Genomic DNA, 26,761 nt, shown 5'->3' on the forward strand with positions numbered 1-26,761 from the left:
AGGAAACTGAGGCCCAGAGAAGTTAAATGACCTGTCCAAGGTCAGAAAGCAGGCAAGTGGCCGACTTGTACTTCCCAAGCGCTTAGTATAGTGCTCTGCACACAGTAAGCGCTCAATAAATACGATTGAATGAATTAAGTGGCAGGGCTGGGATTAGAATCCAGGTCCTCTGACTCTCGGGCCTGTGCTCTTTCCACTAGGCCGTACAGTCTCCAAATAGAAACAGACCCTCCTCGTGAGAGAAGCATCTTGCACTTTACTGAACCCTGATTTTACATTCTGGGTAGTGTAACTCTCCAGAGGAAAGGAAGTCTCCTTTTACGCTCCTGCTATAATCTCGTGGTTCAACCACAACTGGTGAGAAACTCCATTAGCTAACTGTAGAAGATTGCACTCAAGCCTTCTTTCAAAGAATAAACATTTTGACAGCCAGGTATGTCACTGTTTATTGTTATATTGTACTCTCTCAAGAGTTTAGTGTAGTGCTCTGCACGCAGTAAGTGCTCAATAAATATGATTGAATTGAACTGAATTTTCCATCGTTGGAGAAAGCTTGGTGTATAGAGCACAGGCCTGGGAGTGAGATGGTTGTGGGTTTTAAACCCAGCTCCATCACTTGTCTGTTGTGTGTGACCTTGGGCCAGTCATTTCACTTCTCAGGGCCTCAGTCCCCTCCTGTGTAAAATGGGGATTAAGATTGTGAGCCCCATGTGTGACAGGGACCGTTTCCAACCCAATTTGCTTGTATCTATCTAAGCGCTTAACACAGTGCCTGGCACACAGTAAGCGCTTAACAAATACCACAATTATTAGTATTACTATTATTTTATCAAAACTCGTTATTGGTTCAGTTAACCCCAGTTTCAATAACCAGGCACAGAGTAATAGAGATTTTCCTTTTCTTAAAAAAATTTCATTCTATGGTCATAAAATCAATTAATAATATCAACTTTGGGTCAAGGACTCTAAATAAGGGTTCGGGAGAGTACAGTAGAGTTTGGAGACATAATTCCTGCTGTCAATGCCCCTCATTTCTTCATTCAATGGTATTTATTAATAATGATGGTATTTGTTAAAGGCTTAGTATGTGCCAAGAACTGTTCTAAGCACTGGGTTAGATACAACATAATCAGGTTGTCCCACATCGGGCTCACAGCCTTAATCCCTATGTTACAGATGAGGTAACTGAGGCACAGAGAAATTAAGTGACTTGCCCAAAGTCACACAGCTGACGAGTGGCGGAGCCCCGGATTAGAGCTCATGACCTCTGACTCCCAAGTCTGTGCTCTTTCCACTAAGCCACGCTGCTTCTCTGTTATTGAGCACTTACCGTATGCAGAGCACTGTACTAAGCACTTGGGAGAGTACAATACAGCAATAAGCAAACACATTCTCTGCCCACAACGTGTTTACAGTCTAGCTGTAAACTGACAATCAGTGGTAATTATTGAGTGTGTACTATGTGCAGAGCACTGTTCTAAGTGCTAAACAGTCTAGCAGGGAAGATACGATAGACTTTACAGATGGAAGAAGAGAATGAAAAACATGGGTCTCCAAGTGGGTAAGTACCAGAAATTGTAGGGTGGATGTAAATCTATATTTCACGTAATGCACATGTAGTATGTCCTAAATCCGGCTGCTCGGAATTCAATTCTGACCTTATCTCGTCGAAGGTCGCGTAGCCCAGTCCAAAATTTCCCAAGTTTCTGACCTGGTTTCAGTCCTATCCTTGGTGGTCCAGGACTCAATGTACATGAAAAAAATAAAGTCTCCCGAGCTGAAGTCTGCAGGTAAGGAGGCAATTCTCTCTTTCATTCATTCGTTCATTTATTCATTCATTCGATCGTATTTGTCGTGCACTTATTGGGTGCAGAGCACTGTACTAAGCACTTGGGAGAATACGATAGAACAATGAACAAAGACAATCCCTGCCCATGATGAGCTTGCAGTCTATAAGGGGAGATGGATATTATTATGATGCAGAAGGGAGAGGGAGAAAGTAGGGTTTAGTCACGGAAGGCTTCTTGGAGGAGGTGGGCCTTCAATAAGGCTTTGAACAGGGAGAGTCATTGTCTGTCAGAATCGAAGAGGGAGGACATTCCAGGCTAGAGGTGAGACTTGCGTCAGGGGTTGGCGACAAAAGTAGATGAGATTGTGGTAGATTGAGAAGGATAGCATTAAAGGAGTGAAGTGTGCACTCTGGGCTGAAGAAGGAGAGAAGGGAGGTGAGGTAGGAGGGGGCGAGGGGATGGACGGCTTTGAGGCCAAAGGTGAGAAGATTTTGTGGGATGTGGAGGTAGCAGGGCAATCCCTGGAGGTTCTTGAGGAGTGGGGAAACATGGCCTGAACATTTTTGTAGAAAAATGATCTGGGTGGCAGAATGAAATATGGACTGGAATGGGGAAGAGACAGGAGGCTGGGAGGTCAGCAAGGAGGCCGATACAGTAATCAAGGCGCGGTAGGATAAGTGATTGTATTAACCTGGTAGCAGTTTGAAGGGAGAGGAAAGGGGGGATTTTAGTGATGTTGTAAAGGTGGAACCGACAGGATTTAGTGATGGATTGAATATGTGGATTGAATGAGAGAGAGGAGTCAAGCATAACCCCTAAGTTAAGGGCTTGATGGACAATAAGCATGGTGGTGCCATCTACAGTGATGGGAAAGTCAGGGGGAGGACTGGGTTTGTGTGGGAAGATAAGAAATTCCATTTTAGAATTATTGAGAAGCAGCGTGGCTCAGTGGAAAGAGCACGGGCTTTGGAGTCAGAGGTCATGGGCTCAAATCCCAGCTCCACCACTTGTCAGCTGTGTGACTTTGGGCAAGTCACTTAACTTCTCTGTGCCTCAGTTACCTCATCTGTAAAATGGGGACTGTGAGCCCCCCTGGGACAACCTGATCACCTTGAAACCTCCCCAGTGCTTAGAAGAGTGCTCTGCATATCGTAAGGGCTTAATAAATGCTATTATTATCATTATTATTATTACGTTTGAGGTGATGGGAGGGCATCCAAGGAGAGCTGTCTTGAAAGCAGGAGGAAATGTGAGACTGCAGAGAGGGAGAGAGATCAGGGCTGGAGATGGAGATTTGGGAATCATCCATATAGAGGTGGTTGTTGAAGCCATGGGAGTGAATGAGTTCTCCAAGGGAGTGGGCATAGATGAAAAATGGGAGGGGACCCAGAACTGAACACTGAGGGACTCCCACAGTTAGGGGGTGGGAGGGAGAGGAGGAGCCCGAGAAAGAGACTGAGAATGAACGGCCAGAGAGAGAGGAGGAGAACCAGGAGAGGACAGAGTCAGTGAAGCCGAGGTTGGATAACGAATCCAGGAGAAGGGGGTGGTCCGCAGTGTTGAAGGCAGCTGAGAGGTGGAGGAGGATTAGGATGGAGTAGAGGCCATTGGATTTGGCAAGAAGGAGGTCATTGGTGACCTTTGAGAGGGTGGTTTCTTTGTAGTGAAGGGGACAGAAGCCAGATTGAAGGATGGCAAAGAAAGGATTGGAAGAGAGGAACTTGGGACAGCGGGTGTAGGCGACTCACTCAAGGAGTTTGGAGAGTAATGGTAGGAGGGAGACGGGGTGATAACTGGACTGAGTCGTGTGGTCAAGGGAGGGTTTTTTTAAGGATAGGGGAGACAGGAAAGTTTGAAAGCAGTGGGGAAGAAGCAAACAGTTGAAGACAGTAATTTGGGAGGGAAGAAGGAGGGGAGTAAGTGTTTTGCTAAAGTGTGAAGCAGTGGAATCGGATGCTCACTTGAAGGGGATGGATTTTGAGAGGTGGCAGGATATCTCATCTACAGATACTGCTGGGAAAGGCAGGAGACTTGAAGAAGGGGCAGAGAGGGAAAGGGACTGGGGCGGGGCAGGGGAAATTTTAGGGAGCCCACTCCTGAGGCGGTCAATTTTCTCAATAAAGTAGGTGACCAGGTCCATTGGGGTCAAGGAATGGGGAGGCAGGGGGGAAAGAGGACTTGAGGAGGGAGTTAAACGTCTGGAACAATTGGTGAGGGCAATGTGCATGGGGGTCACTACTGTCATTACTGGGGAAATCTTCATTGTCATCATCACTTTGAAAGTGGAACTTCCAAAGTGAGATTGAAATGAGCATGCAGAAAATGAAAAACAGGGAGGTGTCAGGTGGAAGGGGTGGAGGTCAATAGGTAGCTGATCCACTTTTCATCTGGGTGGGAGGCTTCTTGGAGTCTCTTCTCTGACTGTGTGGAAGGAAAGACAGATGGGAGGTGGGTTCTGTGACCACAAAATTGAATCATTTACACTCATCAGAACACCCAATCAGATGGAGAATAATAACAATAATATATGTGGTATTTGTTAAGCGCTTAATATGTGCCAAACACTAAGTGCTATGGTGGATACAAAGAAATCAGGTTGGACACAGTCCCTGTCCCATGTGGGGCTCACAGTCTCAATCCCCATTTTAAAGATGAGGGAACTGAGGCAAAGAGAAGTGAGGTGACTTGCCCAAAGTCACACAGTAGACATATGGCCGAGCCGGGAAAACGTGCTCCCCAGAAAGGATGTGGGGCATGGAAAAAAATTTTTTTAATGGTATTTGTTAAGTTTTTACTATGTGCCAGGCACTGTTATAGGCCCTGGGGTAGATACGAGGTAATCGGGTTGGACATAGCCCTTGTCCCATGTGGGGCTCATGGTCTTAATCACCATTTTACAGTGGAGAGTATTTAAGAACAGAGAAGTGAAGTGACTTGCCCAGGGTCACGCAGCAGACGAGTGGCGGAGCCGGGATTAGAACCCAAGTCCTTCTGATTTCCAGGCCCGGCTCTATCCACTAGGCCACCCTGCTGCACTTTGCAGTTCTGCTTGCTTGTTCATATATTTTCCATTTCCTTTCCTCCCAGTGAATTAACTACATTCATCCTCCTAAGTTTCTTTTCAAAGACCAGCTGGTATTTGTGTGATAATTTTGTCTTTTTAAAATTAATAATAATAATGATGGTATTTGTTAAGCGCTTACTATGTGCAGAGCACTGTTCTAAGCACTGGGGAGGTTACAAGGTGATCAGTTTGTCCCATGTGGAGCTCACTGTCTTAATCCCCATTTTACAGGTGAGGTAACTGGGGCACAGAGAAGTGAAGTGACTTGCCCAAAGTCACACAGCTGACTTACGATGTGCAAAGCACTGTTCTAAGCACTGGGGAGGTTACAAGGTGATCGGTTTGTCCCATGTGGAGCTCACAGTCTTAATCCCTATTTTACAGATGAGGTAACAGGGGCACAGAGAAGCAAAGTGACTTGCCCAAAGTCACACAGCTGACGATTGGCGGAGTCGGGATTTGAACCCATGACCTCTGACTCCAAAGCCCGGGCTCTTTCCACTGAGCCACGCTGCTTCCCCATAAATGTAGACTTTAATAACGCAAGGGTTGCCCTTAAAAGGGTTATTAGGCTGTAAGGGAAAATTTCAGATAGATGTGGGAGTACACGTGTATATGTCTGGCTCACATTTCTGCCCCAAGATGACAGTGGTGAGGAAAATCACTCCAGCTGCATGTGTGATCCCAAAAGTCACTGGGGGACAATAGTCCAAAAGAGTTGCGGTTTTAGTGAAATTTCATTTAATTGAGGTGACAGTGCAGAATAGTAGATGTAATAGCAGTAGCGAAAGTAGCAGCAACAGCAGTAGTGTGGTATTCATCCATTCAATCATATTTATTGAGCGCTTACTGTGTGCAGAGCACTGTAGTAAGCACTTGGGAGAGTAGAGGAGAACAATAAATAGACACATTCTCTGCCCACAATGAGCTTAAGGTCTAGAAGGATTTACTGAGCACCTACTTGGTTTACTGTAGTAAGCTCTTTGGAAGGACAGAATCAAGAAACAAATCACTTTCCCCACCGACAATGAGTTTACACTCTAATGGGAAAGACAGACATAAAAATATGTACATAGATTTTATACCACCTCGATGTTTCTACATATATCATTTTCCTCCTTGGTGTATTTGGTCACCCTTGAACCCAAAAAATAGAGCTGTGATCCAACTTTTTTTTTTAATAGCATTTGTTAAGAGCTTATTGTGTACCAGGCACTGTACTAAGCGCTGGGGTAGATACAAGACAATCAGGTTGAACATAATAATAATAATAATAATGATGGCATTTATTAAGAGCTTACTATGTGCAAAGCACTGTTCTAAGCAACGGGGAGGTTACAAGGTGCTCACGTTGGACCCACGTGGGGCTCACAGTCTTCATCCCCATTTTACAGATGAGGTCACTGAGGCCCAGAGAAGTGAAGTGACTTGCCCAAAGTCACACAGCTGACAATTAGCAGAGCCAGGATTTGAACCCGTGATCTCTGACTCCAAAGCCGGGGCTCTTTCCACTGAGCCACGCTGGGGGGCTTGCAGTCTTAATCCCCATTTTACAGATGAGGTAACTGAAATACAGAGAAGTTAAGTGACTTACCCAAGGTCACACAGCAGACAACTGACACAGCCAGGATCAGTGCTGAGGCCGTGGGTTCTAATCCCGGCTCCGCCGCTTGTCAACTGTACGACTTTGGGTAAGTCACTTAATTTCTCTGTGCCTCAGTTACCTCATCTGTAAAGTGGGAATGAAGATTGTGAGCCCCACGTGGTACATCCTGATTACCTTGTATCTCCCCCAGCGCTTTGAACAGTGTTTGGCACATAGTAAGGCCCTACTGAGAGCGCACCTCCTCCAGGAGGCCTTCCCATACTGAGCCCCCTCCTTCCTCTCCCTCTCCTCCCCCTCTCCATCCTCCCCGCCTAACCTCCTTCCCTTCCCCACAGCACCTGTATATATGTATATATGTTTGTATGGATTTATTACTCTATTTATTTATTTATTTTACTCGTACATATCTATTCTATTTATTTTATTTTGTTAATATGTTTTGTTTTGTTCTCTGTCTCCCCCTTCTAGACTGTGAGCCCACTGTTGGGTAGGGACTGTCTCTATATGTTGCCAACTTGTACTTCCCAAGCACTTAGAACAGTGCTCTGCACACAGTAAGTGCTCAATAAATACGATTGATTGATGGATATTAAGTGCTTACTATACCATCATTATTATTATTATTATTATTATTTTAAAAAAGAAGGCACCCAGGCAGAAAACAATCTCTTCTTCTGTTGTACTTTCAAACCATTACATTGTACCCTCAACAAATGGCATTACAATTAGTCGATTGTATTAACACGTACTGTGTGCAGAACACTGAACTAAGCACCTGGGAGAGTACAATCTAACAATGTAATGAGAAGCAGCCTGGCTTAGTGGACAGAGCCCGGGCTTGGGAGTCGGAGGTCGTGGGTTCTAATCCCTGCTCCGCCGCTTGTCTGCTGTGTGACCTTGGGCAAGTCACTTCACTTCTCTGTGCCTCGGTTCCCTCATCTGGAACATGGGGAAGAAGACTGTGAGCCCCATGTGGGACAACCTGATGACCTTGTATCTACCCCAGTGCTTAGAACAGTGCTTGGCACATCATAAGGGCTTAACAAATACTATCATCATTATTATTATTATTGTTGTTATTATTATTAACAGTAAACAGGTGCATTCCCAGCCCATGTTATTATCTATCATTTATTGAGCATCTGCTGGGTGTAAAATACTGTACCAAGCGCTTGGGACAGTGCACTAGAATCAGTAGATAAAATCCCTGCCCTCAATAAAGCTTCATTTTAAGCTATTTTCTTACAGTGTATTTTCCATGCCTTCATTCATTTTTTCACTCCTCTCCCGTCTTCTCCCATTTCTCAAAAATGCTTTTTAATGTGTGCTTCCCCAGGGGGAAGGATTGCTTTCATGTCTGCTAACATTTAGGGATTCTAAGCACTGTCTGAGAAGGTCACCGAAGCTCACGGCCTTGATCCTCAATGGTATCATCTGTCCCCCATCCTTTATGAAACGAACTGTAGCTTAGGGAACTGCGGTGTAAATATTCAGAGTCCAAAGGACAGCGTGCATTTCGCTTTTAAACCGATGTTTCTCTTTTAGTGACGAGGAGATCGGACGGAGAGGACGGAAGTTTCGATCAGGACAGCAGGAAGGTAATGCGAAGCAAATCCTATAATCCAACCACACACAAGCGATCTAGATTCTTTTCTTTAATAGAAATCTAACCGCTCCTCATTTTCCCGTCTGATTTAGAAGCCATGGCTCTCACAGTCTTAGGATAAATCGTTCTTAAACGAACATTATTATCCAAAGGAATCAGCTCTCTATAATTATAATAATAATAATGTATCTGTTAAGTGCTTACTATGTGCCAAGCACCGTTTTAAGCGCTGGGATAGATACAAGCTTATCAGGTTGTCCCACTTGGGGCTCATATTATTAATCCCCATTGTACAGATGAGGTAACTGAGGCACAGAGAAGTTAAGTGACTTGCCCAAAGTCACACAGCTGATAAGGGGCGGAGTCAGGATTAGAACCCATGAACTCTGACTCCCAAGCCCCTGTTCTTTCCACTAAGCCATGCTGCTTCTCTATAGAGTGCATAGTGAGCGCTTAACAAATACCACAATCATCCTTATTATTACACAAATATAGGCTGATGAGTAGTGGTATTTGCATTTATTGAACACCCATTTGATGCGGTATACTGAACTAGACACTTTGGAAGTTGAGAATGGAGAAGTGACATTTCCTGCCTTCTAATGAGGGTGGCCAACACACAGGTATTTGCAACTAGAGTGGTTAAATAAATCATTGACAACAGGTATATACTTGAGTGGCGAAGAGGGTTATAAAATATCAATCAATTGTCTTTATTGAGCACTTACTGGGTTCAGCACGCTGTAAACTAGACACTTGGGAGAGAACAATACAGTAGATTTAGTAAACATGAGCACACAGTCCAGAGGGTGAGGCAGATATCAACCAATTGGTGGTATGTATTGAGCGTTTACAATATGCAGTGCATTGTGATAAACGCTTGAGAGAGTACAATGCAACAGAATTAGTAGGTGATTTCCCTGCCCATACTGAGCTTTCAGTTTAGAGGAAATTAAAAGAAATGATAGCTATGAACGTAAGTGCCACTGGGGTGTGGGGTGGGCTGATATATCTACATATTTATTATTCTATTCATTTTATTAATGATGTGAATATAGCTATAATTCTGTTTATTAATTTTGATTTTACTTATGCCTGTCTACTTGTTTTGTTTCGTTGTCTGTCTCCCCCTTCTAGACTGTGAACCCGTTGTTGGGTAGGGCCCGTCTCTATCTGTTGCCAACTTGTATTCATTCAATCATTCATTCAGTCATATGTATTGAGCGCTTACTATGTGCAGAGCACTGTACTAAGCAAATTGTACTTTCCAAGCGCTTAGTACAGTGCTCTGCACACAGTAAGTGCTCCATACATATGATTGAATGAATGAATGAATGATGTGCTTCGGTGATTCAGAAGTGAGAGGGTGTAGGGGATCGATCAATCAATCAGTCAGTGATATTTATTGATCGTTACTGTGTGCAGAGCTCTGTACTGAGCACTTGGGAGAGCACGATACAACAGAGTTAGTAATGATAACCATAATTGTGGTTTTCGTTAAATGCTTACTATGTGCCAGGCTCTGTACTAAGCGCTTGGGCGGATACAACTAATCGGGTCTCTGTCCCATATGAGGCTCATGATCTCATGATCTTAGAGAAGCAGCGTGGCTCAGTGGAAAGAGCCTGGGCTTTGGAGTCAGAGGTCGTGGGTTCAAATCCCACCTCCACCACTTGTCAGCTGTGTGACTTTGGGCAAGTCACTTAACTTCTCTGGGCCTCAGTTGCCTCATCTGTAAAATGGGGATTAAGACTGCGAGCCCCCTGTGGGACAACCTGATAACCTTGTAACTTCCCCAGCGCTTAGAACAGTGCTTTGCCCATAGTAAGTGCTCAGTAAATGCCATTATTATTATTATTATTAATCCCCATTTTGCAGATGAGGGAACTGAGGCCCAGAGGAGTGAAGTGATTTTCCCCAGGTCATACAGCAGACAAGGGGCAGAGCCAGGATTAGAACCCAGCTCCTACTGACCCCCAGGCTCTATCCACTAGGCCAGACTGCTTCTCACTGAGGTTGATACATGTGTGTCCTGCCCACATTAAGCTTCTAGTGAGGGCTTAGACAGGGGAGCTCAGAAACACCAGGTGGGCTGATGATGGATTTGGTGATTAAAGTCATTATTATTAAGTGAACCATGGAAGTGAATCAGGGACGGCTCACTGGAGGAGGTGGGAGGGTAGATTGATGGGCCCCTGTAGAGAAGCAGCATGGCGTAGTGAATGAAGAAGGAGCCCAGGCACCAGGAGGTCATGGGTTCTAATCCTGCCTCCGCCATTTGTCTGCTATATAATAATAATAATAATAATGGCATTTATTAAGCATTTACTATGTTCAAAGCACTGTTCTAAGCGCTGGGGATGTTACAGTGTGATCAGGTTGTCCCACAGGGGGCTCACAATCTTAATCCCCATTTTACAGATGAGGTAACTGAGGCCCAGAGAAGTGAAGTGACTTGCCCAAAGTCACACAGCTGACAACTGGCTGAGCCGGGATTTGAGCCCGTGAACTCTGACTCCAAAGCCCGGGCTCTTTCCCACTGAGCCACACTGGCATTGGGCAAGCCCCTTCACTTCTCCGAGCCTCCGTTGCCTCGTCTGGAAAACGGGGATGAAGACTGTGAGCCCCACGTGGGGCAGGGACTGTGTCCAACCTGATTAACTCCTGTCTACTCCAGTGCTTAGTACAGTGTCTGGTCCACGGTAAGCATTGAACAAACACCATCAGACTATAATCTCATCGCGGACAGGGAATGGGTCCATTTACTGTAGTATTTTATACTCTCCGGAGTGCTCCGTACATCACTTAGCGTGCAGTAAGCGCTCAACAGACAGGATGGACCGTCTGACCTCCTTTCTCCATTTCCCCGAGCAGAGAGCTGAGTGGCTGACCCTGAAAGGATCCCCTGCCACAGGCTCCCCAGAACTGGACGTACAATCCCAGAGCAGCGCGACGGATCGAGGGTCGCTCCAGAGGCTGCCCGCTGACAGCCCTCACTCACGTGAGTCCAGAGGCCCGGAGCCGCACGTGGATGCTCTTGGAGGAGCAGGTGATAAAAGAGCGGGGCCCTTCCGACCTCTTTCTTTCCGTTGTTCCGGGGATAATCGAATCCAAGCCGGCGTTCCCATCGTGGCTGGATTCTGAGGTGGCTTGAATCGCCCTTGGGCTGAAACCTTTCCTCGGATGACTCCTGCGGAGGGAAGACGCTATGGAGGTGGTCCCCGCGTCTTCCGGCCTGCGGACGTTAGGGGATGTGGAGGCTTTTGGAGGTCAGGGATGGATTCGGCCGTGAGCGTGGTCCGGATTAAATGAGTGCCTCGTACGGATTGAGGAGCTAGACTGTGAGCCCGTCTTCTAGGCTGTGAGCCCGTCGTTGGGTAGGGATTGTCTCTATCTGTTGCCAAATTGGACTTTCCAAGCACTTAGTACAGTGCTCTGAGCACAGTAAGTGCTCAATAAATACAATTGAATGAATGAATAATCTGCACAGTTACCGTAGCAGTATCCAGCTCAGTCTCAGAAGGGTTATTTTGCCTCCTTCATTCGGGAATCCTGAATAAAGACTCGTCATATCTACCAGCTCTGCAACACTGCACTTAGTACAATGCTCTGTAATAATAATAACAAGAATGATGGTATTTGTTAAGTGCTTACTGTATGCCAAGCACTGTTCTAAGCATTGGGGTAGATACAAGGAAATCAGGTTGTCCCACGTGGGGCTCAGTCTTCATCCCCATTTCACAGATGAGGTAACTGAGGCACAGAGGAGTGAGTTGCCCTCACAGCAGACAAGTGGCAGAGCCGGGATTAGAACTCATGACCTTGGACTCCCAAGCCCGGCCCCTTTCCACTAAGCAACACTGCTCTCTGTACCCAGGGAGTACTCGATAAATACAGATGATGGATCGATTGATCGATTGGATATTTACCCATGTCATATGAATGCGATGAAGATTTTCTTTGGTCTCAAAGATTTTGCTGGGATCCATCAGTCGTACTTATTGAGCGTTTTGTAGGTGCATAGTAAGGGCTTGGGAGAACACGATACTGCGGATTTAGGAGAAACTTTTCCTGCCCTCTGCAAACTTACAGGCTGGAGATCAAGTCAGCAACTCATTAATTAAGTCGTATTTATTAAGCTCTTACTGCGTACAGATCACTGTACTCAGCATTTGGAAAGTACAGAATAACAATAAACAGTGATATTCCCTGACCACAGTGAGCTCACAGTCTCATAAATGTGTGCCAGAGAAGTAGGGTTTCTTCCCAAACTGTCCGTCTGTTCTTTTGGAAGAGGAAATTTAATTGCGTAGCATTGGAAAGTTTAATTTGAGACAAGGAAGAATAGCCATGCTAATGATAGGAATAACCGATCATAATTAAAAATGGCATTCTTAAATGTTTCCTATTTGTCAAGCACTGTGTTAACAGCTAAGGTCAAGACAATCAGATCGGACACAGTCCCTGTCCCACCTGGGGCTCAGAGTCTAAGAGTTAAGGAGAGTATGTATTTTCCTGCCCATTTTACAGGTGGGCAAATTGAGGCTCAGAGGGACCCTGGGAGAGTCTCTTCACTTCTCAGTTACCTCATCTGTAAAATGGGGATTAAGACTGTGAGCCCCATATGGGACAGAGACTCTTCCCCACCCGATTTGCATGGATCAACTCCAGCGCTTAGTAGTCATTCATTCATTCAATCGTATTTATTGAGCGCTTACTGTGTGCAGAGCACTGTACTAAGCACTTGGGAAGTACAAGTCGGCAACATAGAGAGACGGTCCCTACCCAACAACAGGCACACAGTCTAGAAGGGGGAGATAGACAACAAAACAAAACAAGTAGGTGTCAATACCATCAGACTAAATATAACTATAGCTATATACACATCATTAATAAAATTAATAGAGTAATAAATATGTACAAATATACACAAGTGCTGTGGGGAGGGAAAGGGGATAGGGCAGAAGGGGTGAGTAGGGGTGATTGGGAAGGGAGGAGGAGGGGCAGAGGAAAAGGGGGGGCTCAGTCTGGGAAGGCCTCCTGGAGGAGGTGAGCTCTCAGTACAGTGCCTGGTACATAGTAAGCGCTTAACAAATACCATAATAATAATTATTATTAATATAACAGACATATACCCTGCCCACAACAGGCTTACAGTATAGAGGGGGAGACAGACATTAATAGAAATAGAGAAATGACGGATATGGACAAAAGTGGTGAGGGATTGGAGGGGGGATGAATAAAGAGAGCAAGTTAGGGAGACGCAGAAGGGAGTGGGAGAAGATAAAAGGAGGGCTTAGTCAGGGAAGGCTTCTTGGAGGAGATGGGCCTTCAATAAGGCTTTGAAGTGGGAGAGAGTATAAATGGGGCTCTGTACTGAGTGCCTACTGAGTGTGTGCCAGGTCTTGTAATGGATGGATTAACAATACTCAAAATTGTGGTGTTTGTTAAGCGCTTACTATGTGCCAGGCACTGTACTAAGCGCTGGGGTAAATGCAAGCAAATCAGGTTGGGCGCAGTCCCTGTCCCCCGTGGGGCTCACGGTCTCAATCTCTATTTTACAGATGAGGGAACTGAGGCCCAGAGAAGTGAAGTGTCTTGCCCCAGGTCACACAGCTGACAAGTGGCCAGGCTGGGATTAGAAGCCATCCAATTTGTACTTCCCAAGCGCTTAGTACAGTGCTCTGCACATAGTAAGCGCTCAATAAATACGATTGATGATGATGATGATGGTGACCAAATATCATGGAGCAAATATCCAAAGGTCACAGAGCGCTGGGGTAGATAAGGAGAATCTTCCATTTATTCATTCATTCAGTAGTATTTATTGAGCACTTACTGTGTGCAGAACACTGTACTAAGCGCTTGGAAAGTACAATTCGGCAACAGATAGAGACAATCCCTACTCAACAACGGGCTCACAGTCTAGAAGCGGGGAGACAGACGATGAAACAGAACAAGTAGAAAGGCATCAGGTCAGAAGGATGGCCTATCCCACAGTCAAAGGGGGAAAAGATATTGAATCCCCATTTTACAGGTGGGCTGACTGAGGCTCAGAGATGTTAAGTGACTTGCCCAAGGTCACGCAGCAGGGAAGCAGCGTGGCTCAGTGGAAACAGCACAGGCTTTGGAGTCAGAGGTCATGGGTTCAAATCCCGGCTCCGCCAACTGTCCGCTGTGCGACTTTGGGCAAGTCACTTCACTTTTCTGTGCCTCAGTTACCTCATCTTTAAAATGGGGATTAATTCTGTGAGCCCCCCCGTGGGACAACCTGATCACCTTGTAACCTCCCCAGCGCTTAGAACAGTGCTTTGCACATAGTAAGCGCTTAACAAATGTCATCATTATTATAAAGAAGCAGAATTCCTTTGGGAGCAACGATTGGGGCTTTTCCTCTGAACTCTATATCATCAGAGTCTCTCGGCAAATACAGTATCACCTGCGTGGAAAATATTAGTATCCTCCGATTTCAGGCGGAGTTGATTTTCTTCCCAAATGCTCTTGTGTTGACACACAGTTTGCAGAACACTGCACTTTACCTCTAAAATCAATCAATCCATCGTATTTATTGAGCGCTTACTGTGTGCAGAGCACTGTACTAAGCGCTTGGGAAGTACAAGTTGGCAACATATAGAGACGGTCCCTACCCAACAGTGGGCTCACAGTCTAGAAGCAGACCTGCCTCGTAGACTGCATCAGTCAATCAATCAATCAATAGTACTTATTGATCACCTACTGTATGGGAAGAGCCTTGACAGTGGATTTCCACAGACTTTCAAGCAGGTGGGAAGGTCAGGGAGGAGAATGGGGAATCGTTCATTTATTAATTCAGTCATATTTATTGAGAGCTTACTGTGGGCAGAGCACCGTACTAAGCACTTGGGAGAGGACAGTGCAACAATAAGCAGAGACATTCCCCGCCCACAGTGAGCTTACAGTCGAGAGGGGGAGACAAGACATGAATAGAAATAAATAAAATGATAGATATGGACGTAAAAGTGGTGTGGGGCTGGGAGGGGAGATGAATAAAGGGAACGAGTCAGGGCGATGCAGATGGGAGCGGGAGAAGAGGAAAAGTGGGGCTCAGTCAGGGAAGGCCTCTTGGAGGAGGTGGGCCCTTAATAAGGCTTTGAAGGTCAGGGAGAGTCATTGTCTGTGGGATTTGAGGAGGGAGGGCATTCCGGGCCAGAGGGAGGACGTGGGCCGGGGGTCGACGGCAGGACAGGCGAGAACGAGGCCCGGTGAGGAGGTTAGCAGCGCCAGAGGAGCCAAGGGTGCTGGCTGGAATGGAGAGGGAGAGAAGGGAGGGGAGGGAGGAACTGTCATTGAGTAATTGAATGAGGCAAGTACAAATTGGGGGAAAAGATGGAGTGATTTCTTTGCCTGTCGTGTTTGACGCAGTGCGGCCTAGTAGATAAAGTAAAGATAAAGTAGATAAAGCCTGGGTGTCAGAAGGCTATGGGTTCTAATCCTGGCCCTGTTGCTTGTCCACTGTGTGACCTTGGACAAGTCACATCACTTCTCTAGGCCTCAGTTCCCTCATCTGTAAAATGGGGATTAGGACCTTAAGCCCCGCAGTGGCCTAGCTAGAGCTCAGGCCTGAGAGTCAGAAGAACTTGTACTTCCCAAGCGCTTAGTACAGTGCTCTGCACACAGTAAGCGCTCAATAAATAGGATTGAATGAATGAATGAATGAACCTGGGTTCTAATACCAGCTCCACCATTTGTCTGCTGTGTGATCATGGGGAATTCACTTCACTTCTCTGGGCCTCAGTTCCCTCATCTGTAAAATGGGGATGAAGACTATGAGCCCCAGCGGGGTCCAGTGTCAAGAGCACAGGCTTGAGAGTCAGAAGGACCTGGGTTCTAATCTTGGCTCCACCACTTGTCTGCTGTGCGACCTTGGGCAAGTCACTTCACTTTTCATGGGGATGAAGACTGTGAGCCCCAGGTGGGACAGGGACTGTGTCCAACCCGATTTGCTTGTATCCACCCCAGTGCTTACTACAGCACCTGGCACAAAGTAAATGCTTAACAAATACCATAATAATAATATATGTAATACTCTCCATTGCCCCTAGCTGTATTTATTTGACTGTTGGTGTCCCCGTCTAGACTTTAAGCTCGTTATAACCTGTGATCATCTCTACCAACTCTGTTGTATTATACTCTCCCAATAATAATAATAATAATGGCATTTATTAAACGCTTACTATGTGCAAAGCACTGTTCTAAGCGTTGGGGCGGTTACAAGGTGATCTGGTTGTCCCACGGAGGGCTCACAGTCTTCACCCCCATTTTACAGATGAGGGAACTGAGGCCCAGAGAATTTATTCATTCATTCATTCAATCGTATTTATTGAGCGCATACTGTGCGCAGAGCATTGTACTAAGCGCTTGGGAAGTACAAGTTGGCAACATGGAGAAGCAGCGTGGCTCATTGGAAAGAGCACGGGCTTTGGAGTCAGAGGTCGTGGGTTCAAACCCCGGCTCCGCCAATTGTCAGCTGTGTGACTTTGGGCAAGTCACTTCACTTCTCTGGGCCTCAGTTACCCCATCTGTAAAATGGGGATGAAGACTGTAAACCCCCAGTGGGGCAACCTGATCACCCTGTAACCTCCCCAGCGCTTAGAACAGTGCTTTGCACCTAGTAAGCGCTTAGCAAATGCCATCATTATTATTATTACTATTTATAACATATAGAGACGGTCCCTACCCAACAACGGGCTCACAATCTAGAAGGGGGAAGAAGTGAAGGGACTTGCCCAAAGTCACACAGCTGATAATTGGCAGAGCTGGGATTGGAACCTGTGACCTCTGACTCCAAAGCCCGTGCGTTTAGCACAGTAAGCGCTCAGTAAGTAGCCCTGATGGATGGCTGGATTGGGTCCCCAGGAGGCGGGGTGGACGTTCCTGTAGTTTTTCCCCTGGCCACAAGGTGTCACTCTTATTTTCTCTTACAGTCTTCATTCATTCATTCAGTCCCATTTATTGAGCACTTACTAATGATAATGTTATTTATTAAGCGCTTACTATGCGCAAAGCACTGTTCTAAGCGCTCGGAGGGGATCCAAGGTGATGAGGTTGCCCCATGTCGGGCTCACAGTCTTAATCCCCATTTTACAGATGAGGTAACTGAGGCTCAGAGAAGTTAAGTGACTTGCCCCAGGTCACACAGCACACATGTGGCGGAGCTGGGATTCGAACCCATGACCTCTGACTCCAAAGCCCGGGCTCTTTCCACTGAGCCACGCTGCTTCCCCAGAGCACTGTACTAAGCGCTGGGGGAAGTACGCCACGACAATAAACAGTGACATCCCCTGCCCACAACAAACTTATAGTCTTCAAGCTCCCAGCATCCAACCTCGACCCACTGGACCCCAGCTATGATTCATTTATTCGTTCCTTTCTTTCATTCATTTATTATATCATATTTATTAAGCACTTACTGGATGCAGAGCACTGGACTAAGCTCTCGGGACAGGACAAGAAGCAGCATGGCTTAGTGGAAAGAGCCCGGATTTGGGAGTAAGAGGTCATGGGTTCTAATCCCGACTTCACCACTTGTCAGCTGTGTGACTTTGGGCAAGTCACTTCACTTCTCTGTGCCTCAGTTATCTCATCTGTAAAATGAGGATGAAGACTGTGAGTCCCAAGTGGGACAACCTAATAACCTTGTATCTATCCCAGCTCTTAGAACAGTGCTTGGCACATAGTAAGCGCTTAACAAATACCATAGTTATTAATTATTACTACAATACAACAATAAAAAGAGACGTTCCCTGCCCACCATGAGCTCACAGTCTGTAGTGCTTGGCACATAGCAAGCGCTTAACAAATACCCTCATTATTATTATCATTCAGGCCTACTTATTGAGCACTTAATATGTTCAGAGCACTGTACTAAGCTCAACACACAGTAAGCACTCAATACTTACCATTGATTGATTGATTGATGAGATCCAGTCGCAGACCCACAGGGGGCTCAAAGTCCACAAGGGAAAGAGGATGACTATCTGGAAAGAGACTGGACTTGGGAGCCAGAAGGTCATGAGTTCTAATCCGAACCCCACCTCTTGTCTATTGTGTGGCCTTGGGCCAGCTGCTTAACTTCTCTGTTCCTCAGTTACCTCATCTGTAAAATGGGGATTAAGACTGCAAGCCCCCTGTGGGACAACCTGATCACCTTGCATCTACCCCAACGCTTAGAACATAGTAAGAGCTTAACAAATACCATCATTATTATCCCCATTTTACAGTTGAGGTCAATGAGGCACATTCATTCATTCAATTGTTTTTATTTAGCACTTACTGTGTGCAAAGCACTGTATTAAGCACTTGGGAGAGTATAACAACAAACAGACACGTTCCCTGCCCACAACGAGCTGACAGTCTAGAGGACAAACTCAGTCTTCGTTAAGCACTTACTGTGTGCCAAGCACTGTTCTAAACACTCGGGTAGGTACAAGGTGATCAGGTTGTCCCACGTGGGGCTCGCAGTCTTCATCCCCATTTTACAGATGAAGTAACTGAGGCACAGAAGTGAAGTGACTTACCCAAGATCACACAGCAGACGAGTGGCGGAGCCGGGATTAGAACTTGGCCCGGAAAGATGAAGTGACATGTCCAAGGTCACCGAGCAGATCAGTGGCAGAGCTGAGACTGGAACCCAGATCTCCTGACTCCCGGCAGAAGGAGCTTTCCTTTAGACTGGATTGTCTTTCCTGTTTTGGCTGGAAACGAATTTCCTCCCAGAGGGCTAGAAGCTCTTTGGTGAAGTGCATCTAGAAACACAAGAAGTCATAAACTTTTGGAGAGTCGCTCTCCTGTTTGACCCTGAACGACCCGAAGATGGGTTGAGTTGGGATCAGCCCGAGAAGGGTAAAGCAAACCCCAAAGAGGTGGATTCCCCACTGCCCCCCAAGGACTCAAGACCAGGCAGGACTACTTGTTTAGTTTTGTTGTCTGTCTCCCCTTTCTAGACTGTGAGCCCATTGTTGGGTAGGGACCGTCTCTATCTGTTGCCAATTTGTACTTCCCAAGCACCTAGTACAGTGCTCTGCACACAGTAAGTGCTCAATAAATAGAAAGGAAGGAAGAAAGAAAGGAAGGAAGGAAGGAAGGAAGGAAGGAAGGAAGGAAGGAAGGAAGGAAGGAAGGAAGAAAGAAAGAAAGAAAGAGAGAAAGAGAGAGAGGAAGAAAGAGAGGAAGAAAGAGAGGAAGAGAGGAAGGGAGAAAGAGAGAGAGAGAGAGAAAGAGAGAGAGAAAGAGAGAAAGAAAGAGAGAAAGAAAGGAAAGAAGGAAGGAAGAAAGAAAGAGAGAAAGAGAGGAAGAAAGAGAGGAAGAAAGGAAGAGAGGAAGAGAGAAAGAGAGAGAGAAAGAAAGAAAGAGAGCAAGAAAGCAAGAAAGAAAGAAAGAGGAAGGAAGGAAGACAGACAGAAAGAGAGAGAGAGAGAGAGAGAGAGAGAGAGAGAGAGAGAGAAAGAAAGAAAGGAAGGAAGGAAGGAAGAAAGAAAGAAAGAAAGAAAGAAAGAAAGAAAGAAAGAAAGAGAAAGAAAGAAAGAAAGAAAGAAAGAAAGAAAGAAAGAAAGAAAGAAAGAAAGAAAGAAAGAAAGAAAGAAAGAAAGGAAAGAGAGAGGGAAAGACAGAAAAAAAAAAAGAAAAAAAACTGTCTTTTCTGCAGTGGGGATGGTTGTTTGAGAAGCACGATGGCTTACTGGATAGAGCCCAGGCCTGAGAGTCAGGAGGTCATAATAATAATACTATTAATAATAATGATGGTATCTGTTAAGTGCTTACTCTGTTCCAAGCACTATTCTAAGCACTGAGGTAGATACAAGGTCATCAGGTTGTCCCACATGGGGCTCACAATCTTAATCCCCATTTTACAGATGAAGGAACCGAGGCCCAGAGAAGTTAAGTGATTTGCCCAAAGTCACACGGCTGGCTAATGGAGGAGACGGGATTAGAACCCACAACCTTTTGACTCCAGGCTCTAGCCACTAAACCACGCTGCTTCTTGCATTTCTTCTAATCCTGCCTCCACCAATTGCCCCTGTGTGACCTTGGGCAAGTCATTTTACTTCTCTTTGCCTCAGTTCCCTCTTTTGCAAAATGGGTATTGATATTATGAGTCCTATATGGGACAGAGACTGAGTCCAACCAGATTTGCTTGTATCCACCCCAGCGCTTAGTACAGTGCCTGGGACAGAGAAAGCGCTTAACAAATACAGTAATAATAATAACAATAGTAATTATTAATGGTATTTGTTAAATTAAGCAGCATGGCCTAGTGGCAAGAGCACGGACTTGGGAGTCGGAGGTTGTGGGTTCTAATCCTGGCTCTGCCACTTCTCTGCTTTATGATCTTGGGCAAGTCACTTCTCTGGGCCTCAGTTCTCTCTTCTGCAAAATGGGGATTAAGACTGTGAGCCGCATGTGGGACAGGGACTGTGTCCAACCTGATTACCTTGTGCTTAGAACAGTGTTTAGAGCAGTGTTTGGCTCATAGTAAGAGTTTAGCAAATACCATAGTTATAGTAATGTCGTGCGCCAGGCACTGGATTAGGTGGGGGGGTAGACACAAGCCAATCGGGTTGGACCCAGTCCCTGTCCCCCGTGGGGCTCGCAGTCTCCATCCCCATTTTCCAGATGAGGGAACTGAGGGCCAGAGAAGCGAAGCGACTTGCCCAAGGTCACGAAGCAGACAAGTGCTTCTAGACTGTGAGCCCACTGTTGGGACCGTCTCTATATGTTGCCAACTTGTACTTCCCAAGCGCTTAGTACAGTGCTCTGCACACAGTAAGCGCTCAGTAAATATGATTGAATGAATGAATGAATGAAAAGTGGCGGGGCTGGGATTAGAACCCACGACCTCTGACCCCCAAGCCCGCGTTCTTGCCACTAGGCCATGCTGCTTAATTTAACAAATACCATTAACAATTACTGTTCTTATTGTTATTATTATTACTGTATTTGTTAAGCGCTTACTCTGTGCCAAGCACTGTTCTAAACACTGTTCTAAGCACAAGGTAATCAGGTCGTGTCCCACGTTTGGCTCACAATCTCAGCCCCCATTTTGCCGATGAGAGAACAGAGGCCCAGAGAAGCGAACCGACTTGCCCGAGGCCACACAGCGAGCGGACAAGTGACGGTGCGGGATTAGAACCCAGCTCCTTCTTCCTCCCACGTCCGGGCTCCAACCACTAGGCCACCCGGCTCCTCTCGGCGGCGGGCTCAGCGCCCGCTACCTTCAACCGCCGCGTTCCTCTCGGGTGCATCGTTGGCTCACGCGCGCGCGCGCTGTGGCGTTTTCCTCCTTCTCTGTGTGGATTTCAGAGGATTGAAAAGCTGTACTGTGTCTGTTTCAGGACTCCACTCTTCCCAATCTTCTTCCCTTCCTGGATACGGAAAGAATGGATTCAACCGGGTAGGTGAACGCTGCCGTGCACGGCCCTGTAGGCATTTCGAGACTGTGAGCCCGTCGTTGGGTAGGGACCGTCTCTATCTGTTGCCGATTTGTACTTCCCAAGCGCTTAGTACAGCGCTCTGCACACCGTAAGCGCTCAATAAATACGACTGAATGAATGAATTAAAGCACAAGATTTACTCACCAGGAAAGCACCACCTCAGGCAGGCCGACTTGACCTTGGCAAGTCACTTCACTTCTATTTATTTTATTTTGTTAGTAGGTTTGGTTTTGTTCTCTGTCTTCCCCTTCTAGACTGTGAGCCCACTGTTGGGTAGGGACTGTCTCTATATGTTGCCAGCTTGTACTTCCCAAGCGCTTAGTACAGTGCTCTGCACACAGTAAGCGCTCAATAAATACGATTGATTGATTGATTGATTCACTTCTCTGGGCCTCCCTCATCTGGAAAATGGGGATTGAGACTCTGAGCCCTAAGTGGGACAGGGATTGTGTCCAACCCAATTTGTTTTGTATCCACCCCTGTGCTTAGTACAGTCCCCGGCACAGAGTAAGCGCTTAACATGATAATAATAATTATAGGATTTGGTAAGCGCTTATTGTGTGCCAAGCACTTTTCAAATAATAATAATAATAATGATGGCATTTATTAAGCACTTGCTATGTGCAAAGCACTGTTCTAAGCTCTGGGGAGGATACAAGGTGATCAGGTTGTCCCACGTGGGGCTCACAGTCTTAATCCCCATTTTACAGATGAGGTAACTGAGGCATGGAGAAGTGAAGTGACTTGCCCAAGGTCACACATCTAACAATTGGAAGAGCTGGGATTTGAACCCATGACCTCTGACTCCCAAGCCCGTGCTCTTTCCACTGAGCCACGCTGCAAAGTGTTGGGTTATTATTATCATTATTATTGTTATTTTTATATGGCCCGTCTCACCCGCTCCTCCCACCAGAGAGACTAGTTTCAGCAGAACATTGTTGCTGAAAACTAGTAATAATGATGATAATAATAATGGCATTTGTTAAGCGCTTACTATGTGCAAAGCACTGTTCTAAGTGCTGGGGAGGTTACAAGGTGATCAGGTTGTCCCACGGGGGGCTCACAGCCCTCACCCCCATTTTACAGATGAAGGAACTGAGGCCCAGAGAAGTGAAGTGACTTCCCCAAAGTCACACAGCTGACAATAACAACGATGGCATTTATTAAGCACTTACTATGTGCAAAGCACTGTTCTGAGCGCTGAGGAGGTTACAAGGCGATCAGGTTGTCCCACGGGGGGCTCACAGTCTTCATCCCCATTTGACAGATGAGGGAACTGAGGCCCAGAGAAGTGAAGTGACTTGCCCAAAGTCACACAGCTGACAATCGGCGGAGCTGGGATTTGAACTCATGACCTCTGACTCCAAAGCCCGGGCTGTTTCCACTGAGCCACGCTGCTTTTTCTGCAATAGAAAAGGAGTGTGGCCTGCTGGTTAGAGCCCAGGACTGGAAGTCAGAAGGTCATGGTTTCCAATCCCGGCTCCTCCACCTGTCTGCTTTGTGACCTTGGGTAAGTCACTTCACTTCTCTTTGCCACAGTTATCTCATCTGTGAAATGGTGATGGAAACTGTGAGCCCCATGGGGGACAGGGACCTTGTCATCATCATCATCATCAATCGTATTTATTGAGCGCTTACTGTGTGCAGAGCACTGTACTAAGCGCTTGGGAAGTACAAGTTGGCAACATATAGAGACAGTCCCTACCCAACAGTGGGCTCACAGTCTAGAAAGAGATGGGAAAGGAGGAGGGAAGGAGATGGGAAAGGAGGAGGGAAGGAGATGGGAAAGGAGGAGGGAAGGAGATGGGAAAGGAGGAGAGAAGGAGATGGGAAAGGAGGAGGGAAGGAGATGGGAAAGCAGGAGGGAAGGAGATGGGAAAGGAGGAGGGAAGGAGATGGGAAAGGAGGAGGGAAGGAGATGGGAGATGTCCAACTTCATTTCCTTGTATCCACCCCAGTGCTTAGTACAGTGCCTGGCACGTAGCACTTGACCAATACCATCATTATTAGAGACAATAGAGTGCTTTCCAATCAAGTGAAATCTTTCTTATAATAATAATAATAATAATGATAGCATTTATTAAGCGCTCACTATGTGCAAAGCACTGTTCTAAGCGCTAGGGAGGTTACAAGGTGATCAGGTTGTCTCACGGGGGGCTCACAGTCTTCATCCCCATTTTACAGATGAGGTAACTGAGGCCCAGAGACGTGAAGTGACTTGCCCAAAGTTACACAGCTGACAAGTGGCGGAGTCAGGATTTGAACCCATCACCTCTGACTCCAGAGCCCGAGCTCTTTCCACTGAGTCATCCAGCTTCCCAGGGGAGGGGAGGGGCCACCTAGTGAGATCACAATTCCCAGTTGATTAAGAAGTCAGAACTGACCAACAGTGAGCTTAGCAACATGAGAGAATATGGAAAAATAGTAAAAATAATAATAATGGCATTTGTTAAGCGCTGACTATGTGCCAAGTACTACACTAAGCGCTGAGGTTGATACAAGCTAATAAGTTGGGACACAGTCCCTGTCCCACAGGGGCTCACAATCATCAAACAAGCTCCGCCACTTGTCCGCTGTGTGACCTTGGGCCAGTCACTTCACTTCTCTGTACCTCAGTTCCCTCATCTGTCAAATAATAATAGTAATAATAATGATGGCATTTATTAATTAATAATGATAATAATAATAATAATGGCATTTGTTAAGCGCTTACTATGTGCAGAGCACTGTTCTAAGCGCTGGGGGGGATACAAGGTGATCAAGTTGTCCCACGTGGGGCTCCCAGTCTTAATTCCCATTTTACAGATGAGGGAACTGAGGCTCAGAGAAGTTAAGTGACTTTCCCAAGGTCACACAGCAGACATGTGGCGGAGCCGGGATTCGAACCCATGACCTCTGACTCCAAAGCCCGGACTCTTTCCACTGAGCCACGTTAAGCTGTTACTATGTGCAAAGCACTGTTCTAAGCGCCGGGAAGATTACAAGGTAATCAGGTTGTCCCACGGGGGGCTCACAGTCTTAATCCCCATTTTACGGATGAGGGAACTGAGGCCCAGAGAAGTGAAGTGACTTGCCCAAAGTCACCCAGCTGACAAGTGGCGGAGCCGGGATTTGAACCCATGACCTCTGCCTCCAAAGCCCAGGCTCTTTCCACTGAGCCACGCAGCTTCTCGAATGGGGATTGAGACCGTGAGCCCCGTGTGGGACAAGGACTGTGTCCAACCTGATTTGTTAGTACTTAGTCCAGTGCCTGGCACATAGTAAGTGCTTAACAAATACCGTCATTATTATTATTATTATTATCCCCATTTTCCAGATGAGGAAACTGAGGCCCAGAGAAGCAGACAAGTAGAAGAGCTGGGATTAGAACCTGGGTCCATTGATTCCCAGACTTGTGCTCCTGGAGATCCACCAGGGCCTTATTCCCTTTCCGATAAAAGATGACTAGTGAACGTCCAGTTCCTGAATCCTCTCCTTGGTAGGGCTGATTTAGCGAATTCATTCATCCATTCATTCAATCGTATTTATTGAGCACTTACTGTGTGCAGAGCACTGTACTAAGCGCTTGGGAAGTACAAGTTGGGAATCCTACTGACCCCTTTCTGGAAGTAAATATCAAGATTTAGAGTCCAGGAACTGTTTTCTCCTGGGAGGCCAAATGGCAGTGGTGATACAGAGAAGCAGCGTGGCTCAGTGGAAAGAACCTGGGCTTTGGAGTCAGAGGTCATGGGTTCAAATCCAGACTCCGCCACTTGTCAGTTGTGTGACTTTGGGCAAGTCACTTCACTCCTCTGGGCCTCAGTTCCCTCATCTGTAAAAGGGGGATGAAGACTGTGAGCCCCACATGGGACAACCTCATCACCTTGTATCCCCCCGGCGCTTAGAACAGTGGTTTGCATATAGTAAGCACTTAACAAATACCATCATTATTATTTATTATACAGATATAGTGAAGCAGTTAGGCTTAGTGGATAGGGCCCAGGCCTTGAAGGCAAAAAGTCATGGGTTCGAACCCCAGCTCCGCCACTTGTCTGCTGCGTGACCTTGGGCAAGTCACTTCACTTCTCTAGGCCTCAGTTCCCTCATCTGGAAAATGGGGCTTGAGACTCTGAGCCCTGTGTGGGGCAGGGATTGTGTCCAACCCGATTTGTTTTGTATCCCCCCCCAGTGCCTGGCACAGAGTAAGCACTTAACAAATAATAATAATAATTACAGGATTTGTTAAGCGCTTACTATGTGCAAAGCACTGTTCAAAATGTTGTGTTATTATTATCATTATTATTATTATTACTGTATGGCCCATCTCATCCATTCCTCCCACCAGAGAGACTAGTTTCAGCAGAAAATTGTTGCTCAAAAGTAGTAGATTCCTCAGTCCCCACGGTCCCCACAACCTATCTCCAGAGTACCCTTCTTGGGAGTCATAGGGAAATGGAAAGGTAAAAATAATAACAATAACAATGGTATTTGTTAAGCGCTTACTATGTGCCAAGCACTGTTCTATGTGCTGGGGTAGATACAAGGTGATCAGGATGTCCCACTTGGGGCTCACAGTCTTCATCCCAATTTTCCAGATGAGGGAACTGAGGCACAGAGAGGTGAAGCGTCTTAACAAAAGTCACACAACTGACAAGTGGTGGAGCTGGGTAGAGAAGCAGCATGGCTCAGTGGAAAGAGCCTGGGCTTTGGAGTCAGGAGTCACGGGTTCGAATCCTGGCTCCGCCAATTGCCTGCTGTGTGACCTTGGGCAGGTCGCTTCACTTCTCTGTGCCTCAGTTCCTTCATCTGTAAAACGGGGTTAAGACTGTGAGCCCCCCGTGGGATAACTGGATCACCTTGTAACCTCCCCAGTGCTTAGAACAGTACTTTGCACATAGTAAGTGCTTAATAAATGCTATTATTATTATTATTATTATTATTATTATTATTATTATTATGACCCACGCCTGGGCTCTTTCCACTAAGCCTGGAGAGAGGATAGTCTCCTGTAGAGTTGTAGGTTGCTCCCTCTTTCACTGAGAGACCATCCTGGCTTCTACTGATTCCAAACCCAGGCTCTTTCCACTGAGCCACGTAGCTTCGCTGGGTTAGACACAAGGTGATCAGGCTGTCCCACGTGGGGCTCACAGTCTTCACCCCCATTTTACAGACGAGGTCACTGAGGCCCAGAGAAGTTAAGTGGCTTGCCCAAAGTCACCCAGCAGACAAGTGGCAGAGCTGGGATTA

The 26,761-nt window shown here is 46.3% G+C and overlaps 1 protein-coding gene across 18 annotated transcripts in view; it reads left to right on the top strand.

The window, feature by feature from the left end:
* The window catches only part of ABLIM2 (actin binding LIM protein family member 2), a 308,934-nt gene that overhangs the window by 227,715 nt on the left and 54,458 nt on the right, over positions 1 to 26,761 (top strand). For 5 of the 18 annotated variants that reach the window (XM_038744827.1, XM_038744831.1, XM_038744833.1 and 2 more), the window contains 4 exons: positions 1,674 to 1,790; positions 8,006 to 8,058; positions 10,941 to 11,115; positions 21,437 to 21,495. In XM_038744827.1, the coding sequence (XP_038600755.1) occupies positions 1,674 to 1,790; positions 8,006 to 8,058; positions 10,941 to 11,115; positions 21,437 to 21,495 (404 nt within the window). The remainder of the gene's footprint in view (positions 1 to 1,673; positions 1,791 to 8,005; positions 8,059 to 10,940; positions 11,116 to 21,436; positions 21,496 to 26,761) is intronic. The other 13 variants (XM_038744835.1, XM_038744836.1, XM_038744837.1 and 10 more) reach the window with 5 other exon arrangements.

Source organism: Tachyglossus aculeatus, chromosome 4 (assembly GCF_015852505.1).
Source record: "Tachyglossus aculeatus isolate mTacAcu1 chromosome 4, mTacAcu1.pri, whole genome shotgun sequence".
Lineage (NCBI taxonomy): Eukaryota > Metazoa > Chordata > Mammalia > Monotremata > Tachyglossidae > Tachyglossus > Tachyglossus aculeatus.